The following is a 22,368-nucleotide window of genomic DNA, read 5'->3' as shown; positions in this document are numbered from 1 at the left end:
TTAATGGGTTTCTTTATATATAATTTGTCCCAAAAAGAATTATATGGTAATAAAATTTCAACATTCTCCTAACAAATCTGAATGATAAAAAAATCAAATGAACATTGTAAATTGTTTTAAAGAAATGTAATATTAAAACACGATAAGAAAAATAAAAACAAAGTCTTGTATACATGGAAAAAGGAGAAAATTTTAGAAAATTAGTTATAGGAGTAATAATTTGTGTAGAAATTAGTAGTTGACTACCAAAATGGTGTTTGGTAAATCTGTAATCAATTACAAAACTTTAAATCATTATTATTAATTTTGGTTTAAATAAAATCATAATTAAAGTTAACAATTGATCTTTTTCTACCATATTTTGTTTTGTTTGTGTTTAATATTTTATTTTCCTTAAAAATAAGAAAAAGAAAAGAAAAAGGTTGAAGCCACGGAAGCAGGATGTGGGGGCCAGAATGACACTTGGCTCACGTGTAAGACTTTTGCTTCACTTCTGTACTTTGCTATCCTAAGGAACGGCGCGCAAGAAAAGAAAACCTTAAATATTGTTTATATTTTAAGAAAATAAAAAAAAAAAAAGGTTTTATTAAACAATAGGTTGTCATAAATTTCGATGATTCTCTCCGTTTTTTCATTAAATTTTTTAAAAATACAATAAATATATACACACAATTTATTTATAACGCCCCGTCAACAATGAAAAATTATATGGGTTATTGTAAAAAATATAATAAAGTAGCAAAATATTTACGTTTTATAAAACAATTTCGAAAATGAAAAAAGTCTATAAACCTACGATGAAAAATATAAAAAATGTCACATCAACGACGAGTGTAATATATTTGGTACACAATCATCTAGATTTAACTATATTGTTTGGTATACACTCGTTTAGATTATTTGGTCCTTTAGATTTGGATACTCAAATCTAAACGATTTATTTTTTTCAATTTTATCGTTTAATTTGGTTACATGATCCTTTATATTTGGTTACATGATCGTTTAAATTTGGGGTATATCTAAATGAATTTTTTTTACATGAGCGTTTATTTGCTAAACGAAGTTTTCAAGATTCTTTAGGATTTTGTTACCCTAATCTGAACGAAGTAAAAAAAGAGAAAGAAATGAAGAAAGATGATTGAAAGAAATCCAGCTAAAAAAGAAGAGAAAAATAAGAAAGACGATAAAAACAAATCAGAGATTTGGTTACCTAAATTTAAATGAAATACAAAAAAGGGAAAGGAAGAAAGAGGATAGAAAGAATGACTAACTTTATAAACTTTATTACACAGATCGTAAATATTTTAGTAGTTTGTTATATTTATAAAAATGTTCTTCTATATATATATATATTCAACCACACTTAAATCTGATTTGACATGGTTGAGAATATAGTATCTTAAATATATTTAACAATCACGATATGAAAAAACAACTTGTCCTCGCATTAAAAAACAATACAAGAAAGTAGTTAGTAGATAATCATTTTGCCAATGACTATCTTAGGTGTCGGGAGATAAAGACCAATCTTCCAATGATATATTTTTTACATCGAGAGATTGATACGATCTAGCGATATTTGAATACTCAAATATCATTAGTGTTGTTAAAGAATATGGATGCATCTTATAAAATATATGGTTGAATTAGAATGAATGGATAATAATTTGATATGATAGGAAACACATAATGATAAATATAAAATTTATTTATTAGATATAAATTTGAAGAATTAAAATACAACATTCGAAAAATATAGTAAAATTTATTCAATTCTATCCAAATAAGTCTTTTCTAAGATATATTTTATTTTGTAAATAGTTTTAATTATTTTTTTTACTATTAATCTCTCAATTAAAAACGGATAAATATATACTAAAAAAATATAAGCAATCAGTAAGAAATATAGCAAAATAAAAAACTGAATAAGAAATAGTTAAATACAATTGAGTAGCCCATGAAAATAGAGAAACTGAGTTTATAATGTTTAGGGTTTAGTAAAGTATATTAATATTTAATTTAGTGGCCCCCCTTAGGTGTAGGCGCGTAACCGGCCCGATTATATGGAAAAAAAGAACAAACAAACATATAAACAAATGATACAGAAAATGAGAAAGTGGTGACTTGACTTGACTTATCGGCATTCTCAATTCACCAAACAGCATGGGACACGTGTCATGTCAGCTTCTGTGGGCAAAAAAAGGCGACCAATTCGTGGGACCCACATATAGGATAACGGATGGACCCCACATTTTATCCTTTTCTTAGTTTAATTTTAAACCCCCCTTTTCTTTTCTTTTCTTTTCTTTTCTTTTTTTTTTAATTTTTACAACCGGGCATGGATGCACCCCCCCAAGTATTGTGAGCTTAATGATCGTGGGCTAGCCCACGCCGGACCATTAGCCGCCACGTAGTCACTCCCGAGACACAGAAAAAATCATTCTGTTTTTTCAGCTCAGTGGGACCCACTCTCCACCATAACCTCCCCCCCCCCTGCACGGAATTTCACGCACACACACACACACATATATATTACACTAAAACTAACCTACAACCAAGCTCTCTCTCTTGGCTTAGCCGATTTAAGCCGTCTCTTTCCGCTAAATAAAAGATGAATTTAATAATTTTTGTATTTGGAGAGGCGTCCCCATCGTACTCTCCAGTGGTCGGTTCCCAGTGGGCCCCGGCTAAGCTTCCCACACAAAAATATTACAAATCATGTTTACTTAATTATTATAGGTTAAATTTTGTTCCTTTTTTACAACTTTAATCACTTTCCATTTCAATTCTTATAACATGTGTTTAATAACCAACCCATGATAAAATTTCTTTTTATAAATATTTTAGATAACAAATCAATACTTTTATTACATAATTTTCAAATTTTAAAAGTTTAAAAACCAAATAGTTAACAATATATTTATATTTGGTTTTTAATTAAAAATATTGTCAGAATGTTGATACTAAGTGCTTCTCGTAGTAACCATTTGATTCTCCTTTTTTGTATCCTTTTTGTTTAAAATTTTATTTTATTTCCTCTCAATTTTTTTTTTACTGCGTTTCATTTTTTTTTTAAAAAAGAACTCATCTCTTATCAATTTTTTAAAAATAAAAATAAGTTTTTGAAAACTATATGTACCATTTTTCTCCTTGAATCTTGACTGGGTTATTTGAAATATTGGTAAAAAGAAGAGGGGAAAAGAAAAAAAAAATCATGTGGAAAGATGCCTCATATGCCTAACTTTTCAAAAACTAAAAATAAAAAGTTAAATGCCAACTTTTCGGTGTTTATAATAATCTTAGTTTTCAAAGATGAAAATCAAATGACTTTCAAGAAATTTTAAAAATTAAATATATAAAATTTAAGAGTTTTTTATACAATACGTAAGGTAGGAAAATCGAAAATTTTAACGGAGTTATACTCTTAGATATTGATTGTAATTTTAAGGGTTGGAAGAGAAAAATTGAAACAAATATTAGAACGGGAGAGATTAGAATTTATACTAAAAGTAAATTAAAATAAAAAAGCGGACCAACCAACCAACCAGAGGCCGCGTGCAATAGTGACTTTTACTTGAAATAAACAAATAAACTTTTGTAGTTTAATTTCCTCAAACCTCAAGAAGAAGTTTATAACTTTTTTTAAAAAAATTTATTTTGTAAGTTTTGTTTGATATTAAAATATTTGCACTTTTTTTAGTGTTTATATAAATTGTAATTGCACTTTTTCTTAATATTCTATTGGCTGTCTCTCTATCTAATTGTATGTGTTGGTGGGGGTACATTAAATTTTGGTCCTTTTTTTAAGACAGAAATGGTACGTGCGAAAAACCCCACAAAGCCACATCGATATAAAATGATTTTCATATATATATATATATATATATATATATATATATAGAGAGAGAGAGAGAGAGAGAGAGAGAGAGAGAGAGAGAGAGATATTTTTTGCTTACTTTTTAAGATATTTTTTTTATCGGACTTATTGTATTTGGATGTTCAATAGCTTTATTTATTTATTTATTTTGTCATCATACATCTTGTTTTAATAAGAAGATAAAATGATATGTTTTATAATGGGTCGGTAAATATTGGATAATGTGTGGTTTATTTTAAATATGAATCATAAAAGTTGCTTGCCTTCTTTTGTTAATCTTTTGTTTTAGTTGGGATTCGACTTTGACATATTTTATGAGAATTAGAGATATTTTATATTTAGTAATTATTATCAAATGCTGAAAAAATCGTTTTTTTTTAATGATATAGTGAAGTTTTTCTAAATAATGACAAAAATTACCTTCAAAATTGAAGAGTCCGATTTCTTTAACTGCTTATAGACGACGTGTAAGATAAAATCAACTTCACAAATTATCGATGCCTAAAGTCGATGAAAATTTATATTATTCCATCTCTAATTAAGGGAAGCTTCTTTGATGTATACTAATAACTATACTAAATTGTTTTTTAATTACATAACTTCTAGTAAGTTTAGTTCTAACACAAATTGTGTATAATTTAATGGGTTAAAGTATATTTTTATCAAGAAATCAAATACTTATACTGTATCACTTCAACAAAACAAAACACATCTTTTTCCAAAGATATATATATATTCTAGACATTACAAGACAAATTTTCATAGACAACAAAAAAACAAAATTAATAACATTTTTTAAAAAAAAATCAAAAAGAAAATTGAAAAGGGAATGATAACCCATCTAGAAGGAGCTAATTAAATTCTTTACAAGTAGAAAGAGACAGATGGAAAAAAAAGAAAAGAAAATTAGTTATATTATTGATTAGATATTAATAATGATCATAAGTTTAATAATGAGATGAATTAAAATTGTATGTGTGATATTCACTTTTTGTCCTTTGGAGTCATTTGAGAGCCTTCCAACTAATCCCCACCATTGGATCTCCATCTCTTTCTTCTCCTTAAAAAAAAAAAGAAAAAAAAAAAAAAAAAAAGAGAAACATTGCCTTTATGGTCTACATCAGTTGCTGGTGGGTATGTTGTAAGAGGTTGCTGCTTGTGTTGTGATGAGCCATTTTAGCGCCACCCTTTAATTTTATTTTATTTTATTTTCTCTTTTTTATTGCTTCAAAGCTTTTGTAGCAATCAAGCTCCCACATTTAAAAAGATAAGACAGACATAAAGAGAAATAAAATAATAATAATAATAATAATAAAAAGAGACATGAGAAGAAAGAAGAAGAAGAAGAAGAAGGATATAATAGATCATATAGATTGTTGGGCCATATGTTTTTTTGTTTCTTATTTAACCCTACCTCTTCCATTCCCTCCAAGTCCTTTACTTTCTTCACCTTTCTCTTTTCGTCCACTTCTTGGGATCTGATCTCTCACCGAGAGATCGAAAAAGAGAAAACGGAGAAGAAGGAGAGAATGGAGAAGTGAAAGACACAATTTCCAACACACACACACTCTATCTTTTCACTTTTTGTCAAGCTTCTTTCTCTCTCAATTCCATAAAGCTTTTTTTTTGTTGCCAAAAACAATTGTTTTGGCTCTAAAAGCTATTAGATCTCTATGAACAAAGCTCTATAGAGCTTTGGATTGGCCTTTTTCAACTCTCAAAGCTTCCCCCAGGTTCACCTTTTGTCATTTTAATTCTCTAATTATATCATTATTATTCTTCATGTCTTCATCTTCTTCACAACCTTCTTCATATTATTGTATGATTTTTTTTTATATGCTTCTGTTGTTTCTATTTAGTTTGTAGAACGTATAACATATGATGATTATCAGATGAATTAGTTATAAATATATGGTATTAATTTCTTTGTCAAAATGTTACCTTTTTTATTAACCGCATAATTAAATAGCTTCATTATTTGTTTCTTCTAATTAGATCTTGTTTGGTAATATTGATTTTTTTTCCTTAAAATTTATAGTGTTTTTTTTTCTTCAAAAAATTATTGCTCATAATTATTGTTTTTAAGTTGCTAATTTAACCTAACCAAGGCGAAAACCTTAAGTTATGTCTTCCAATATTTGAGTCTTAATTTTAGTTTAATTTGGGTTGCTACTTGATTATTGCTTCTAACTTTTGGTAGGGTTTGGTTAACCTTTTTTTTTTTTTTTTGGACAATAGGGTTTGGATTACTATTTAAAGCTATGATTACTACTTAAAAACCTTGATTATATCATAAGAGAATTGAATTTCAAGCTTTGATATTTATTGTTTCCATTAGGAAATTAATGCATAGTATTGAAGTTAGAAATTACCAAGTGTTTCTTCCATCATAAATATACAATGCACTATGGACTTGTATCTTAGGTTAGAAAAAGATTATCAGAATTAATTATTCTTTGATAACCTACTTTAATTTATATACATGATCAGAATTAATCAGAGCTAGTCTATGAAATTTATGTTACTTAAATGTAAACTCAATTAGTAAACCTACTATTTATCTTGGTTTTTAATTATTTTATAAAAAGAAATATACTCTTTTACCAAAGGTGAAATTTTGAACCTTTTTATGAATTTGAATATCTATTAACAAGAAGGAGGGTAGATGCCTTTAAACATTCGTGGTGATGGAAATTCAAACTTTTAATTGGTTTTGTTTTCCAAACATATGAACTTGGAGAATCAAGTATTTGACTATGAATGATTTTTTTTTTTTTTTTTTTTTTTGCTAACTAGGATGTTGATATTGATAGTACAAATTTTATATATGTAATTTAAGCTAAGCTAAGCTTATTTTAGGATTGAATATCTTTACCAATAGAAATACTCACACAGTTATTTTTGGCATTATTTATGAATTCATGATATGATCATAACTGTAGTATTTGTTCATTTATTTTTAGATAATTAATTCAGAAAGACCTTCATTTTGCTTGGGTTCTCTTACTCTAATCTTCATTTTATCGCTTTCATTTGTACGTGACTCTTGAGTTTTGAAGCGAATGTATCTCTTGTAGGAATGAGAAACAATAAAAATATTATAAATGTGTCAATCTAATTGAAATATCGTGATGCAATCTTAGGTCACCGTTCAAATGTGCATTGAATTTATCAAATATATATTTAAAGTTAAATAATTCTCTTCATACTTTTGCATTCGTGGTCACATGGAGTATACAAGAGGATACACGCAAAGTAAACGTAACAAAATAGCTAGGATTTGTGTATCTTAATTAGTATTCTTGTAGTTATTACTTAGAATCTCTGTCTTTTGTGTCTTCGTAGAAAATAACATTGTATTTACTATAACTTCAAAGTTGTAGATGCACTCTTTTTTAAAATAAATAAATTTTTTTGATGTATTAAAAGAATGTTAATCCATAAATATTCTCAATTTTTTTTTTCTAGAATGTTATAAACTTTAGAAACAGTCTGTGGTTTTTAAACTTTTTTAAAATCTTATTTTTTAAAAGACTTTTTAAAATCTTTTAAAATCTAACTTATGAACACCAATTTTATTCATACGTTTTTGTCAGAGTGTTGAGAATATTCCATCGATCCTATCACATCTTTCTAAAAGAAGGTGAAAAATGTGAGATTATAGACTTCATTTCCAAAAAATTTAAAAATTAAATGGTTTGTCAAATTAGACTTAAGAAAATCTATTATATATTGAATAAAAGTTTGAGGACCAAACAAATACGGAATACCTGAAAGTTGAGAGGGGATGTTAATTTGTAGGTATTAAGTTGTTTAATTAGAGATATTAATAATGAGAGTTTCTAATTTGGATTGTTATGATAAACCATGCAGGATTGTTGTGTAAACTTGGATCGTGGATATGAACTGTATTCCACATGTTCCCCCAGGGTTTAGGTTTCACCCAACAGATGAAGAACTTGTTGATTATTATCTCAGAAAAAAGGTCGCTTCCAAGAGAATTGATTTAGATATCATCAAAGATGTTGATCTTTACAGAATCGAGCCATGGGATCTTCAAGGTACAAATATATAGATGATTATTAATAATATTTATTATTGTTATTATTAATTATTGAAGCTAACGTTTGCTTAATTATTTATGTAGAACTATGTAAACTTGCTGGAAGTGAAGATCAGAACGAATGGTATTTTTTTAGCCACAAAGACAAGAAGTATCCGACGGGAACTCGAACAAATCGAGCTACCAAAGCTGGGTTTTGGAAAGCAACTGGTAGAGACAAAGCTATTTATGCTCGTCATTCTTTAGTTGGCATGAGAAAAACCCTTGTTTTCTATAAAGGAAGGGCTCCCAATGGCCAAAAATCTGATTGGATTATGCATGAATATCGACTCGAAACTAATGAAAATGCTACTCCTCAGGTAAACTCCATTAAACTCACTCATACAAGAGGTTTGTTGGCCAAATATCAGATACAAAATTATATTAGACGCATTTAGGTTCAATGTCATAGTCATGTATCTTACACTATACAACGTTTGCTGGACATAGATCGGATATATAAGTTAAGTCAAATAGTAGTGTGTCAATCGAACATTTTGATTTGCTATGGGACAAAATAATGCTGGTATTTGTTTACACAAATTTTTTTTTTTTTTTACAACACACAAGAGGTAAGAAGAAACCATAGGACCATCATAATACATTTCGTTTCTTTTGCACCCTCATCGTGCCACAAATTCACTGTAGAAATGTTTAGACAATAACTACACAATTTTTTACACCCACATTGAGAGTGAACATTCATCAAGTTAATTTGTTCTTCTTGCTAAGTATATATATTTACTATTTTTTCTAGTATAAATAATACTTACCATTTTCATGTATCCTGAATTTAAAATATAATGTTTGGATCAGTATGTGATTAGTATCTGTATAACTCCTTTCATTTTCATAAACATATAATCGAGGATGGAAGATTGGAAATGAAAAAAGAGAAGTTATAAACATAACCTAGTATGTGTAATTCAATATAAATCGAAACATCAGAAATCATGCATTATTATTATTAGGTCAGAAAAATGTTATTATTCTAACATAGCTTCAACAAAATTGTCTTTGTATATACTAGGAGGAAGGATGGGTTGTTTGCAGGGTTTTCAAGAAGAGGATGCCGACGGTGAGAAAAGCCGGTGACTATGGCTCGCCCTGCTGGTACGACGACCAAGTCTCCTTCATGCCAGAGCTTGATTCTCCAACCACCCAAATCTTTCACCACCCAGCTTATCCTTGCAAGCAAGAGCTCGAGTTGCATTTCCACGCCCCACCGCACGACCAGGTTTTCCTCCAACTCCCTCACCTCGAAAGTCCAAAAATCCCCACATCTTCCACCACCAACTCTCTGCTCCCTTACGCCTACGACCGAGACACTGGCGTCACTCCGCTTTACGGCGTCGAGCACACCGTGGATCACGTGACCGATTGGAGAGTAATGGAAAAATTTGTTGCTTCTCAACTCAGCAATGATCAAGATTTGAAGCAACCCAACTATTCTCATGGAGCTATTTTTCAAGTGCCGCCCAACTCAGGTGGTGCTGCCACCCCGTCGGAGTGTGATCGTAAAGATATGGCGCCGGAGTTTGCTCTGGCATCCCCATCAAGTTGCCAAGTGGATATGTGGAAGTGATCAGAAAGGAAAAGCTCAAAAACGAAAAAAGAATTATTTTCTACATGGTGTGTTTCAAAAAAAAAAAAAAAAAAAAAAAAGGAAATTTAGAAGATATACAAAATACTAATTATAGGAAGTACAGTTGAAAGGAGAAGCCAAATTATTAATGATCTTATGAGGTTGCTGTACATAATAAAGAAGCAAAATGGATGGTATGCCTTTTAATTAACTACTGCTGAACTTTTTAATATATAATCAAAAGATATATATTGATTAATATATTAAATACATACACACACATATATATAGGGATAATTTTTAGAGTAGAATATATATTATTACTTATTATATTGAATAAATTTGAGGAAGTTTGTTGTCTATGATATATATTGATCCCGAGGGTTTATTGGAAATCAACTCGGTGAGAGGGAATATGGTTTGAATGTATTTTTAGGTTATATTATATATTCAAATATTACATGCAAAAGACCAACTCGGCCTTTTCCCATGTAATTATTATATATTGGAACTTTATTCATTTCTTTGAAGAACTTTATTTTTCTCTCTTTTTTTTCTTTCTATATCTCTTTAATTCACATGCATTCTCTATTCAACAATTTCTTTAAGACGACCTTGTTTAGATTATTGTTTAACTTAGTTGCTTTGAATGAGAAGAAATGAAGTATGATATTTGAAATGTGGGAATTCTGTCTACTTATATAATTCTTATGAGGGAATTCTGATGAATCATTTTGTGTGGAGAGCTTCATTTTTTATTTTATTGATAAAAACAAATCCTTTGCTAATTTCTTTTTTTTTTAAAAAAAAAACGTCATGCTTATTAAGAGATTAAGAGATGTATTCGAGGAACCTAGAACACAAAGGTTCCAAAGAACATAAAATGTACTTGAGGAGCATATAAAATGTAGAAACATCATAACATTGAAAACTATTAGACTTAGTTGACAATTAGTGAATCTTCTCAAATTTCGTTAAAGAACCTAATTGTCCATTAAAAGTCCTACTACGTTGTAGTTAGAGTTTTCAAAGAATAGCTTACTTGTCCACAATTTTGTGCTCAGTTAAACATTTTTTAGCGAGAGAATGGTATCTTTATTAGATTACTATTTAAGAAGTGTACATGCGATGTCCCTTTAAAAAATTAGTTCTATGCACACTCTTATTTACATTATTTATTACCTTAGATATCAACATGTGAATATGAGACTATATAATAATCAGACTACTACTTAAAAATAAATACCAACTGAATATACATTTTTTAATGTAAGTATGTTGATGTATTGTTTTAGGTTTTTAAAGCCACATATAGGTATTGTATGCTTTAGATCTCACATGGAAATGATAAAGAGAGCTTATATACATATATTAGAGAAAGAGGGGACAGAGTCAACTAGCAAGTTCCATCATTGTCAAACGTGCCCATATGCTTGTTAGTTCTTTAAACAATTAAATTTAGTTATTAAGCTAACTTAATATTATATGGTCAATTTATGAATTTGGTAGATAAATAGTTTCTTTTTCGCAAAGATATTGAATTGCAACCCATAAATAGTTAATGATTAATATTACTTAACTACAACAATACTTAAATTATCTTGTAATTAACATTATGCTACACTGTTTCAAAAGTAGATATTATGCCATTGTCGAACTCATTAAAAAAGGAAAAAGAAAAAATAAAAGGCTATATCCTACACTACGTATTGGGCTTGACTATTAATATAATACAATGAAAGACTAATAATAATAAGAAGCTGACAATATATATAGTAATAGTGTTGATAATGTAAGGCCGACTTAAAAATGTTCAAATATAAAAGTTATTATTACCATGCAAAATTCAGCATTAACTAATGCATTTTTGTAATAAATTAGTTTGATGCATTTTTTTCTTTCTTATAGACTTATAGTACAGATTATTTTGTACAATAAATACAATCAACACTGTTGCTGTTTCCCTTTGCTACTTTTGGAAAAATATATAGATGGAACAAAGTGGAGGTCCTAAAAAGGATGCTAGCTAGCTCTTAGTCTTAGAGTTTTGCTTTGGAACATACCTGTGTAAACAAATCGGTGCGACGACGGTGGTCATGGGAGGTTGGAGAAACCACAATGTGGCAGAGGAGATGGTGGAGGACGTGGAGGAAAGCGGTGCCCGGTCGGTTGACGGGGAGAGAGAGACAATGAGAATAATCAATAAAATGAATGGTGGTTGGGGTTGGTTGTGAAAGAGGCAAAGTGAGGAGAAACAAGAGGGAGTAAATTTTGATGATAACAATATGTTTGTTAAGTAGTAGTAGTAATATTGAGAATGTTGGGTATCCAAATATATGTTGATTACTTGAGTTGAAGGTGAAGCATGAAAAGCTTTATAAGTCCCTTTTAAGCAATGAGATCAATCTTGCTCCACCAGACACAATAATTGGGCGTGCTCTCCATGGACTTCCAAATGCACCGTTCTCTCACTTTCACACTAAGAGATATAAAGTGAAAACAAAACTAATAACTTCAATTTCGTACCAAAGTTTCATTAGAAGCAGAAATATATTCCAACCTGAGATATATTTCAAAACATAAATTTTATAGGTTATAATATATTCTATTTTCAGTATTTTCTATGTGATTTGCTTAAAGAGCTGGAAACTACTCTTCAATTAACTGTATATATTGTAATTGTCTACAGGTTTGTTTTTTGGGGCAAAAGACATTTATGTCATTGTTTTAATTTGTGGGAAACCTAGGATTGGATTGATCTAGTGTGTGAGATAATAATTTGAGAGTTATTAATTTGTGTATAGAGTTGATAATGTAATTAGGGTGTTTTTTTTAAAAAAAAATAAGAATAATGTAATGGTTTTGGTTTGAAGAATAAGATAACATAATTGACCATGTTTGGTTGCAATTATTTATGCACCTTTCTTACACTTTATTCATATCTCTCCACAGTTCAAGGAGTCCAAATCCTCTTAAGTTTCTCATATTAATTAATACTATTAGAAAAATTAAAACAATTTTGGAAAAATTTACCCCCAAACCATTTCGTAGCCTATAAAGTAAACATCATTCTTATTTTAAAAAAAAAACGCTAAAAAGATCTATTGATCCATAAGTGTATTTAGATGTCTTGACTAGGTTGACACATATTTAATGCTCTCATCATATATCGAATCCAAGAATGATGCATTTACTAAAAGAAAGGTATAAGAAAAATTAGGGGCGTAACTTAAAGGTCATGGATAAGAAAAACATGAGATACTAGAGAAAATTCTTACAATTGAGAAAAGATTGTAGAGCCAATTGAGCAACAAGATGTAAAATGTTCTCCCATGGTCTTCCATTGATCAGCAAACTATGGTAAAAATTGGAGAGAAAATAGGTTAATTTTCAACTAAAAAAATCTAAAGATTACTTGAAGGTTTCAAAGATTAATCTTTAAAAAAATTGGGCTAAAATTGTCCATGTCTTGAGAAGTAAAATGTAACACAAAAAACAAAAGGGAATTATAAACAAGTTTTTGTTTTCAAAAGTGAAAAGAAAAACACAAAACATATCTACCTCTAATTTTCACTTAAATTTAGACAGAAATCAGGTTTAATAACTTTAGTTTGGCTTGTGTGTGAATTAAACAGACAATACTAATTGTTTTGCAAACCCTATAATTTAGTTGCAATAACTTTGTGTTTATGTATAGTGTTAACCAACCACAGACAGAAACACTTTCCAAGAGAGAAAAATATATATATATGTTGGAATTATGAATTTTTTTCAATTTTATTTTCAAACTTTAAATTAAGATTTGCAAGTCAAATTCAATATATATTTTGAAAAATTACATTTTCTGATCGAACTTAAAGTTTTATTATTTTCTTTAACATTTCAAATTTTGTGTACTAAAATTAATTAATCAACTACTTTTTATGGAATTTTTATGAAACGACTCTTTGGAAGCAAAGACAAAGTAATTGATTAAAAACTTTAGGATAGAAAAGAACAAAAATGGTCCAATAATAATTATACTAAATATGTACGGAATGTTATCTAAAAATACTCTCCTATAAAAAAAAAATGAACTCAAATAATGATTAAAATACTTGTACGTATGATATACCAAAACGTACAAAGAGGACAAAACTTTATTCTTCTTTTATTCCATTTTTCCTTATACAAAAATAATGTCCTTCGTACACACATCATTTGTGTTAAATGATTGTGTGGATCCATTTTTTTTATTCTCTGTAATAATATAATATTGTGTCATTTAGATATATTTAATTAGCTCTCATGGTTTTGTCTACTTATGTAGTTACGTTTCCTCTTCTAGCACTGCCTAATTTGGACTTTATGGTCATAGTCGTAACAATTCTTCCTCTCAAACATAATTAGAACTTCATATATGACCTCCCAGTAAATAGTCATTTATTTGTTCATATCTTTGTTAACTTCAATGAAAATTATCTTTTCTTATCCAAGCTAGGATTTTCTTGTTTGGGACGCATGACCACTTTTTTAATAGAGTGCATGTCCATGGAATATTATTACTATGATCATGTCATCAAAGGCTTACCACCTTTGTTCTGTTACTCAGGGATTACATACATACATGGTCAAGTGTGGAGACTGAATGATATTATGAAATCAATTGGTAAAGACCACAAATAATACGATCTTTATATATTCCATATTGAATGTAAATGTTACAATGACTTTGTTTTTAACTTCACCTAGAAATATAACTAATATATATTGATGTATGATACTGATCACTTTATAAGACGATATATATGAGACTTTTTTTTTGTCATGTTTTTAACCAATTTTTATCACTTTTTTTTTTTTGAAATAGATATAGCTGGGTTAGTAGTTGCACCAAAATATCTTCATTAGGTGGACACTTTCTTAGCACTCTCATCATTTTCTCTACCATATTTTGAATTAATTAAAAATAACCTTCTTTTTTCAATATATGAATATTTGGTAAGGACCACAAATAATGCGATCCTTATATATCTCCATATTGAATGCAATTGTTACCATGACTTTTTTTTTTAACTTTTTTTTTTGTCATGTTTCTACCCCTTCACGGTCACATTTTGAGTTAATTAAAAAATAACTTTTTTCGACGTATGAATATTTGAATATGAGAAAATACGAGGACAATTGTTTTAACATAATATGATTGGTTCATGGATCAGTGGGTATATCACATCAAGATATCTCAACTAGACCAACATATCATTGTATATCCAGTCAAAAAGGAAACAAGATATGAATTACACAGTAATTTGATATAAGACTCATGGTGTAGATCAGAGAGTAATGTGAATGTTCTCTTTCTTTAATTAAATCCCTTTTTGTCCAAGCTATGTGGTAATATGAATAGTGAAAGATATTAAATTAAGTAAAAAGAAGTAATGATTGTAGATTGGGCATGGGCATGACAAGCTGCAGAGACCAACGACAACGCATTCCTCCATTCTTGTATATGTTTGCTTTCCTTAGGGAACCGCATTCAGACACAACTGTCGTTTCTTTGTTCTTTTGTTTTTTTTTTTTTTTCTTTTTCCTCTCGTTTTGGATGAGACAGGTCTGTTAGACATGTTTTGGTTTAGTTTGTCTTTTTTGTAAAAGGGGACTAAAAGCAAAATTAACACACATGAATTAAGTATAAAGCTTGTATCATCCCCCTGATAATGTGTATATGAATAATATATATTAGGTTGGAATTGCTTGAATAATCTATTATTTAGAATTTCAAATGAGATTAGTACGAAGGCAGCAACCTCACAACCTAAATTTATTTACTTTTTGTTATGATCTGTTTGTGTTATATAAATTTTCTGACTTTAGAGATGTATCTCCAATAAAGAAATAATTCTTTCTTGATTGAACTAATGTATCTCCAATAATAAAATAGTCCTTTCTTGATTCAATTAATTACTTAATTAGTAGTGTTTTTCTTATTTATTAATGTTTTAATATATACTATGTATTTCAATATAATTAATTTTTTAGGAGACATTTAAGTGAATGTATATGTGTTTAAGTTGAGTGAAAGAAAGTATGGAGAGAGAAAAATAATTTTTTTGATGGGGATTATAGTGCATGCTACCATTTTTTAAATTATCACGTTAATTTTTCAATGGAATCCAAAATTTAAGTGATTGAGTTATAACAATTTTAATATTACATCAATAAACATAAATTATTTTCATTTTCTGCATTAAGCTAAAGTTGTCTTTTAAAGGTTTCTGGTAATACATACAACACACATTTTGGTCAATCAACACAAGTCATTCTCCTGGTGTTTAACTTGTACCTTTTAGGTCTAAAATTACTCATTAACATTAACTTGTACCTTTTAGGTCTAAAATTACTCATTAACATAAGCCTTTATTCTCTAACTAGCTAGTAAGGACACATGGTTTAATATTGTTGGAGGCGTGTATGTCGTCCAGACCATCTGTTTGGACTCCTTTGATTGGAAGAATAATGTTCGGGTTGGTTTATAAGAGATGATATGAAGTTAAACCAAACATATATACCCTGATGTGTTTAAGTTAATATATAAATTCTTTGGTAATTTAGTTAAATGATAAATTCAAATATGTTCCATATTATGTTTACCTTTCATTTACGTATTTTGCAGGAGTAAAAAATAGTTAAGCCTGTCATTTTGACCTCAATTATTTTCCTAAATAAAGCAAAATGATCCCACACATGTTCTTAAGTAAAGTTGAAGGAAGGATCAAATTGACACCTTTGACAAAGTATTCTTTTTTTCCAACTATATATCACACATCATTTTCCTTTACTTTATTAATGATGGGAATAGCCTATGCTATGAATAAATTTTAGAACTTTTCAAAGTTGAGTGCACCCAATTATCAAAACATGTTAGTTTTAAAACTTTTTCTGTATATAAATAACAGTAGTTGCTTCTTCTTCTTCTTCTTCTTTTTCTTTACTCTTAAGAACAGTAAATAGTTAAGCTGAGGTATTTTGCATGTAAAAGAGTATATTATATAGTATATATACAAACCAATCAACACCTTTTCTGGAAAATGTTCCTCCAAAGTGTATTTATTCATCTATTTAGTGGCCTCACAAAGGCCAGTGCCTTGGTCGCAGAAACCGTCGCGGTCAAGCAACTGCTGCGGCGGAGCGCTCAGCAGTGGAGACGACGGCGTTCCATACGCATTTCTCCGGCTGTTTCCGCACCCTAAGCTCGCCCTCGTGCTCACTCCCGTCACTGGGTTCGTTCCACTCGCATACTTGCAAAGGGCCTGAAAATTATATTAATCACAATCAATCAATACCCTTTTTCAATTTTTTCTATTTAGCTCCAGGCTAAATAAATTAAGTTTAAACACTAACTTGCTTCTGAGGAAGGTCAATGACGGCATCGCTGAAGTCGGCACCTACGATTATGGCACCGCCTAAATCGCTTCGTGTTAGCACCGATCTAACGAGTACTGCATTTGTAAAATTTGCTTCATTTAATACCTGAATAATCCCAAACTAAAGTTATCCTTTTTACCAATCCTTAAACAAAAAGAAATTTGTATTAGGTGACAGTTAAGGAAGAATAATAATGAAGTTTGTAAAACGTTATTTATAAAGAATTGTAAAATGACAAAATTTATCAAGACTTTGTTGAACTAAATCTAAAATTTGTTATATTTGTATTTTTAGTTTCCAATCGATCATTCATCCAAAAGAAAAAAACTTACCATACGATCCATCAATGTGTCACTCAAATCTGCACCTGCAATGATAGTAAAAGTTGAGATGATATTTGAGTACAATCTGATATACTTTTCTATGTCTCTTTCACTTTCCAACACATAGATGTAAACCAAAATGTTGATATTTCAATTTATAGAAATATCAATAAAATATGTTGATAATACGTAAGAACAGAAGATATTATTAAAAGCTTTATATAAAAAAAAAAATTCACGACATAAATAAATTAATAAACAAACCTTTTTATACTTTTAAACAAGTTTAACTAATTCTTTATTTATATCACATTTTCTTTAATGGTATTTTATTACTTATTTTTTTTTTACATTTTTATGATTATTTCAATCATCATTTATACTTATGAGAATGTAGAAACATTAATAAATATTATGAGAAATCGGTATTGGTAGAAAGTTTATACGAGGGATGTTCACATAATCTGTATAACCCAAATTGTTAGAATTTAGTTGGGTTGAAATCCTTTTATGTTTTTTTGTTACATTTTTTTAATTCATCCAACCCTCTCTCTCTCTCTCTATATATATATATGTTATAATTCATACACATTATTAGGATATTTATTTGAAGTTTATAATAAATACGTTGAATAAAATTTTATTAAAGGTCAGTTATAGTATGAGTTCTAGATAAATTTAAGTATTTTAAGTTAATAAAAAATATACTTACATCAATAAAAGAAAAAAAAATAAATAATTCAACAACCCAATCCAGTGCCAAAACATTAGAAAAAAAATGATTTTATTTAGTCTCTATACGTTGCTAACACATTAGAAAATGAGATAATAGAGAATCTCAAGAAATTGATCGAGCCGTTAAGGTGGTGATAAACCCCATCAATATATAAAATGGATCTTATGAAAATTCCATCAATTCCCATGCTCCAATAAAAATCCAAAAAAAAGATCCATTTATAATCCTCCATCAATTGGATTAATAAATCCTTTAATTTGAAATGATAACAAAATGCATAGGTTGTTAGAAGTGACTATTTAATTTAAAATGATAACAAAATACGTACGTTGTTAAAAGCAACTTCCATTACATAGGTATATGTAGAGTATATACCATATCATTTACTTTATTTTTTTCTAAAGTAATTTTGGTTGGGTCGTGTTGAAAATACTATTTGGTCTATTTAAATCGCCAACTCTGACCCACAAAAAAAATCTCTTAAAATGTCTCTAACTCACACTATGGAATGCTATTATAGAAAATGTTTTTTTCTATATATATATATATATATATATTTCTTTTTCGGCTTAAGCGACGTCGTATCGGGTGTGTAAAGTCGTCCGTTGTCGCGGGAAATTTTAATTTCAACAAATCTCTAAAGAACGGAAGGGGAAAGTGGAGCGGTTCAGCAAACCCTAGAATTTTTGGAGGCCACTTTGATACTGACGAAAACATAAAAACTTCATTTTTCTAAGGATTCAAAGGTTAGATTTTGATCAGATTAATCTATTCTTCTATTTCAAATATTCACTTCTCTAAATTGTGCCTCTAAGAACCATTAACTTATTTATCTGTATTTGGGGTTCTGATTTGTCTGTTTTTGTTAATTCTTGTTTTCTTCTGAATCTTCCTAATTTATTCTTCCTGTTTGTCAAGAAAACAGTGGTTCATTAGTTGGTTGCTTCAATTTGATGTTTGTATTACATTAAAGATCGTTTTGATTTTGTTATTTTGGTGTTGTTTTCGTTAGAAGTGTTTGATTTGTTTTGTTATATGGTTAGGCTTTGATTTAGCAACTCTCGATGGAGTCTTCAACTCCCGGTGTTTCAATGGAGGTCCAGCAACAAAAGATTTTTGCTCTTCTTCATTGTTTGATGGGGTGTAATCGGAATCTTAGATTAACTTCTAGGGTGTTGGAACCAGAGAACTACCCTTTTTCAATGATGAAGGATGCAGTACTTGATTCTGCTATGGTAGTTGACCCTCTTACTGTTTTAAGTCCTTCTGAAGATGAGAATGAGATTGTCAATGTTCCAAAGGAACATGTTGGGGATAACTTGCCTAAGTTTCATCCACCTCGTAAGGGTCTTTCGGCGATTAGAAGCTTTCCTCCTGGGTGTGGAAGAGGTGCTCCTCCGCTTACAATTCGAAATTCCTCAAAAGGTTTGCAGATGGATGGTTCAAGAGCTAAAAAACGAGTTTGGAATGATGTACCATTAACCAAAGTTGCAAAGAAATCAAGTGCTCAGAGTTTATCTGGAGCTTGTTCAATCACTCGCAGGATTGGGCCTGAAGACCATAACATTTCAGAGGATCCACTGAGGCAGACATCTAGAAGTGAGGATGGAAGTATAGGGGAAGAGATTTCAAGAGGATTTGATAATGTGAAGTCCAAGCAAGGAAAACTTGCAGGTTGCCCTGAATCTATTGCAAAAAGGGTTGTGGTGCAGGGTTTGACAGCCTCGTCAAATTGCCCGTGGAGGCAAGGCAAGAAGATGTTTAAATCAGTAAATCTTGGAGGCAAAGAGACTTGAGTCCGATGATTTGATCAAGTTTCTCTTTGATATTATGTATAAATCCATAGAATGAGTTTATGCCACACAAAGTTCTGCCAGCTCATGTGTAATGGTTTCAGTGTCATTCATGATTCTATGACATTTAGTAATTAGTTTACCTGAGAAATTTGTCTTGTATGCAACAGCTTTTTCTAGATATGCGCCATTGAATGTACAGCCACTGAAATCTGATTCCCTCATATCAGCAGATGTGAAATTGGCTCTCCTGTATCAGTCATTAGGATTAATGGTAATCGGTGAGCACCAAGTATAAGAATGCTCCAGAAGTTATCATTTCAAAGCAAAAACTAGACTTCATTTACACATCGACTGTTGTAAATTGGGGAGGGGGGTTGGGGTTACTTAACGACTCCATTTTACTTAGAGTATTCCTTTGATCCTGAATTCAAACTGTAGTTTCTTCGCAATTCTTCCATTGTGCTTAGTTTCAGAACAGGGATTTTATGAATCAAAGCAGCATGACGCAAAGGAATGATGAAACAGGTGGTAAAAATACCTGAAATTTTCATTAATATGCACTGCTTTCCTGTTCATAGAAGAAGTATATCGACTATCAGTATAACTAAGTGGCAACAAGGGATAGAATGGTAACTTCAAAGTCTAAAGACCTGAGATCTGCAGAACCATATTGCGCGGCGGATCCAATTCCAAATTCACCACGGGTATCAGCCTCATACTTGTTGAGTTCAGCAACTGAAGGCATGCCTGAGCTAAAACCAATGACTGCAGCAGCAGCCAAAGCAGTTGAAACCAATTTTTGCCATCTCTTGGGCTCTGTAATCTTACCAATGTGTGCGTGCTTCCTCTCGGAACAATCTTCCTTTTCAAGGGAATTCAAGTTAGTGAAGTCATCAACAAGCATGGAAGGCAGAATTCGCCATCAGAACTAGAGAAACAAGGATGAAAAAGAGTAGCACGGTTCACCTTGAGTTTGATCCTTTTGTGGGTTTATCTGAGATACCGTGGAAATTCGTTTCCTAGGTTGTAGAGAACTTGGATGCTTTGATTTAGAAGAATTCAAGGGTAGACATTTTGCCGATAGTGAAGAAATGGAAGAAAGTGCCATATGAGGAGTTGAAATTTGGGTATCTTTCTGCTCCAGGAAAGAGAATTATTTTGCTGGAAAAGCTGAGAAGATGAGAAAGAGGGGAAAGAAAACGATTGGACAGGAAGAGATCTAGTGTTTATAGTGATTTATCATGAGTTTCTTTCTGTAGGTTGACAACTTCTGGTAAGGATTTGCGTACGTGTTCGCTTGTTCTTTGTTTTTCCTTTAGAAAAAATGGGCTGCTTTTACTTGTGAAGTCCTTCGACTTCATTCCCTTCATTTGTGTTCTTTCGGTCTATTGGGCCTTATTAGAGTTAGTAGAGGCCTGGCTTACAGGCCCAGTCGGCCGGACTCCAATTTCCTTTGGATGCTAATTTGCATTCAACCTAGTGATCATTCTTCAAGTTTCAAGTTCCAAATTTCCAAACTCAAACTCCACTTTTTTTTAGTGGGATACATTTCCAACCTTGTGAGAAGGAGTACGTGCCAATTATTGTTAAACTTGGTTCACTTTGTTGAATCTTGGTTAGGAGTTAATTTTCTTTGTTAGAATACTAAATCTGTGATTCACCTACCAACTCTTAGAAGCAAAAATGTCTTAATCAACTAGAGTTTATATTGCATAATAAACTTGACAAAAAAATTTACAATTGTTAATACCTGTCATGTAAATAGTTTGGGGAAAGGTTCATGTTTTCACTTAATGGATCTCATTTCTTAATTTGACAAAAAAGGTAATATTGTTTATTTATTAGAGTGAAAAGAAAAAAAGAAAAAGAAAAACTTGTAGAAATATCAAGGTGGATTCAAAACTGTAGAATTCCATCTTATGGTAACAATTTTGAAATATGATAAAAGTGAAAGCAGACATTTAACCCTTTGTTTGTTCCCATTTACCTTTCCTTCCCAAAAAAAGACTACACACCAAAACCCTAATTTTGAGATGGGACTACTACTTTCCGACCATCACTGAAAGCTTAATTAAAACTCGTAATAATGTCTTCTTCAACCTTGAGAAAGTGACCCAACACACACAAAAAGTGGGTAAAAGCTTCTTCCTTTCAGACCCAGCCACAACAACGATATCTTCTCAAATAATCAAAACTCTTTTTTGCTTTCTTTTTTTTTTTTAACCTGTTGGTAAATGGTTATTGAGAATTTTACTATGCATTAAGTCACTGTCTCTTCTTTTGATAAGCAATAAAAAATGCTTTAACCGAAAGCTGAAATGTGGAACTGCTGGAAGCATGCATGCTAGCATGTCGTAGTTGAAGTTGAAGATTTCATTTTGTTCTACCTTTCAAAAATCCCTCTTATTTATTTATTGTTATTATTTTGATGTTTATAGAGATTGAATATATGTGGAGGGACAAGCATCAGAATTGTTACCTTTTTCATCAGCCAGTGCCCCAGACACAGACATTGTGGTTTCTGAAGCTCTTTCTTTATTTTATT

General features: G+C 30.3%; 3 protein-coding genes and 1 long non-coding RNA gene across 5 annotated transcripts; 2 read left to right on the top strand and 2 right to left on the bottom strand.

The window, feature by feature from the left end:
* Positions 1-5,187: 5,187 nt before the first annotated feature.
* Positions 5,188-10,064, top strand: LOC103482644 (NAC domain-containing protein 7-like). Its single transcript, XM_008438908.3, has 4 exons — positions 5,188-5,610; positions 7,751-7,938; positions 8,025-8,299; positions 9,010-10,064. The coding sequence occupies exons 2-4, from the start codon at positions 7,779-7,781 to the stop codon at positions 9,562-9,564; spliced, it is 990 nt and encodes a 329-aa protein (XP_008437130.1). The 5' UTR covers positions 5,188-5,610; positions 7,751-7,778; the 3' UTR covers positions 9,565-10,064.
* LOC127150934 (uncharacterized) lies at positions 8,920-11,858 on the bottom strand. The gene is made up of 2 exons (XR_007823553.1): positions 11,628-11,858; positions 8,920-9,522 (listed from the first exon to the last, which is right to left on the bottom strand). It is a non-coding gene; the product is annotated as an uncharacterized LOC127150934 (long non-coding RNA).
* A 4,693-nt stretch (positions 11,859-16,551) lies between these two features.
* LOC103482643 (thylakoid lumenal protein TL20.3, chloroplastic) lies at positions 16,552-21,149 on the bottom strand. 2 transcript variants are annotated; one of them, XM_008438907.3, is made up of 7 exons: positions 20,790-21,149; positions 20,474-20,681; positions 20,362-20,391; positions 19,964-20,070; positions 17,301-17,335; positions 16,945-17,073; positions 16,552-16,853 (listed from the first exon to the last, which is right to left on the bottom strand). In XM_008438907.3, the coding sequence occupies exons 1-7, from the start codon at positions 20,929-20,931 to the stop codon at positions 16,659-16,661; spliced, it is 846 nt and encodes a 281-aa protein (XP_008437129.1). In that variant the 5' UTR covers positions 20,932-21,149; the 3' UTR covers positions 16,552-16,658. The 2 variants fall into 2 exon arrangements, with proteins under 2 accessions (XP_008437129.1, XP_050945795.1); XM_051089838.1 differs by having other exon boundaries at positions 16,941-17,073; positions 20,790-21,093.
* Positions 18,600-21,023, top strand: LOC103482642 (uncharacterized). Its single transcript, XM_008438906.3, has 2 exons — positions 18,600-18,773; positions 19,071-21,023. Exon 2 carries the CDS (start codon positions 19,092-19,094, stop codon positions 19,821-19,823), a length of 732 nt encoding a protein of 243 aa, XP_008437128.1. The 5' UTR covers positions 18,600-18,773; positions 19,071-19,091; the 3' UTR covers positions 19,824-21,023.
* Positions 21,150-22,368: the final 1,219 nt, after the last annotated feature.

The sequence above is a fragment of the Cucumis melo genome, chromosome 9 (assembly GCF_025177605.1).
Source record: "Cucumis melo cultivar AY chromosome 9, USDA_Cmelo_AY_1.0, whole genome shotgun sequence".
Classification (NCBI taxonomy): Eukaryota; Viridiplantae; Streptophyta; class Magnoliopsida; order Cucurbitales; family Cucurbitaceae; genus Cucumis; species Cucumis melo.
This window is presented reverse-complemented; position numbering and strand designations above follow the sequence as displayed.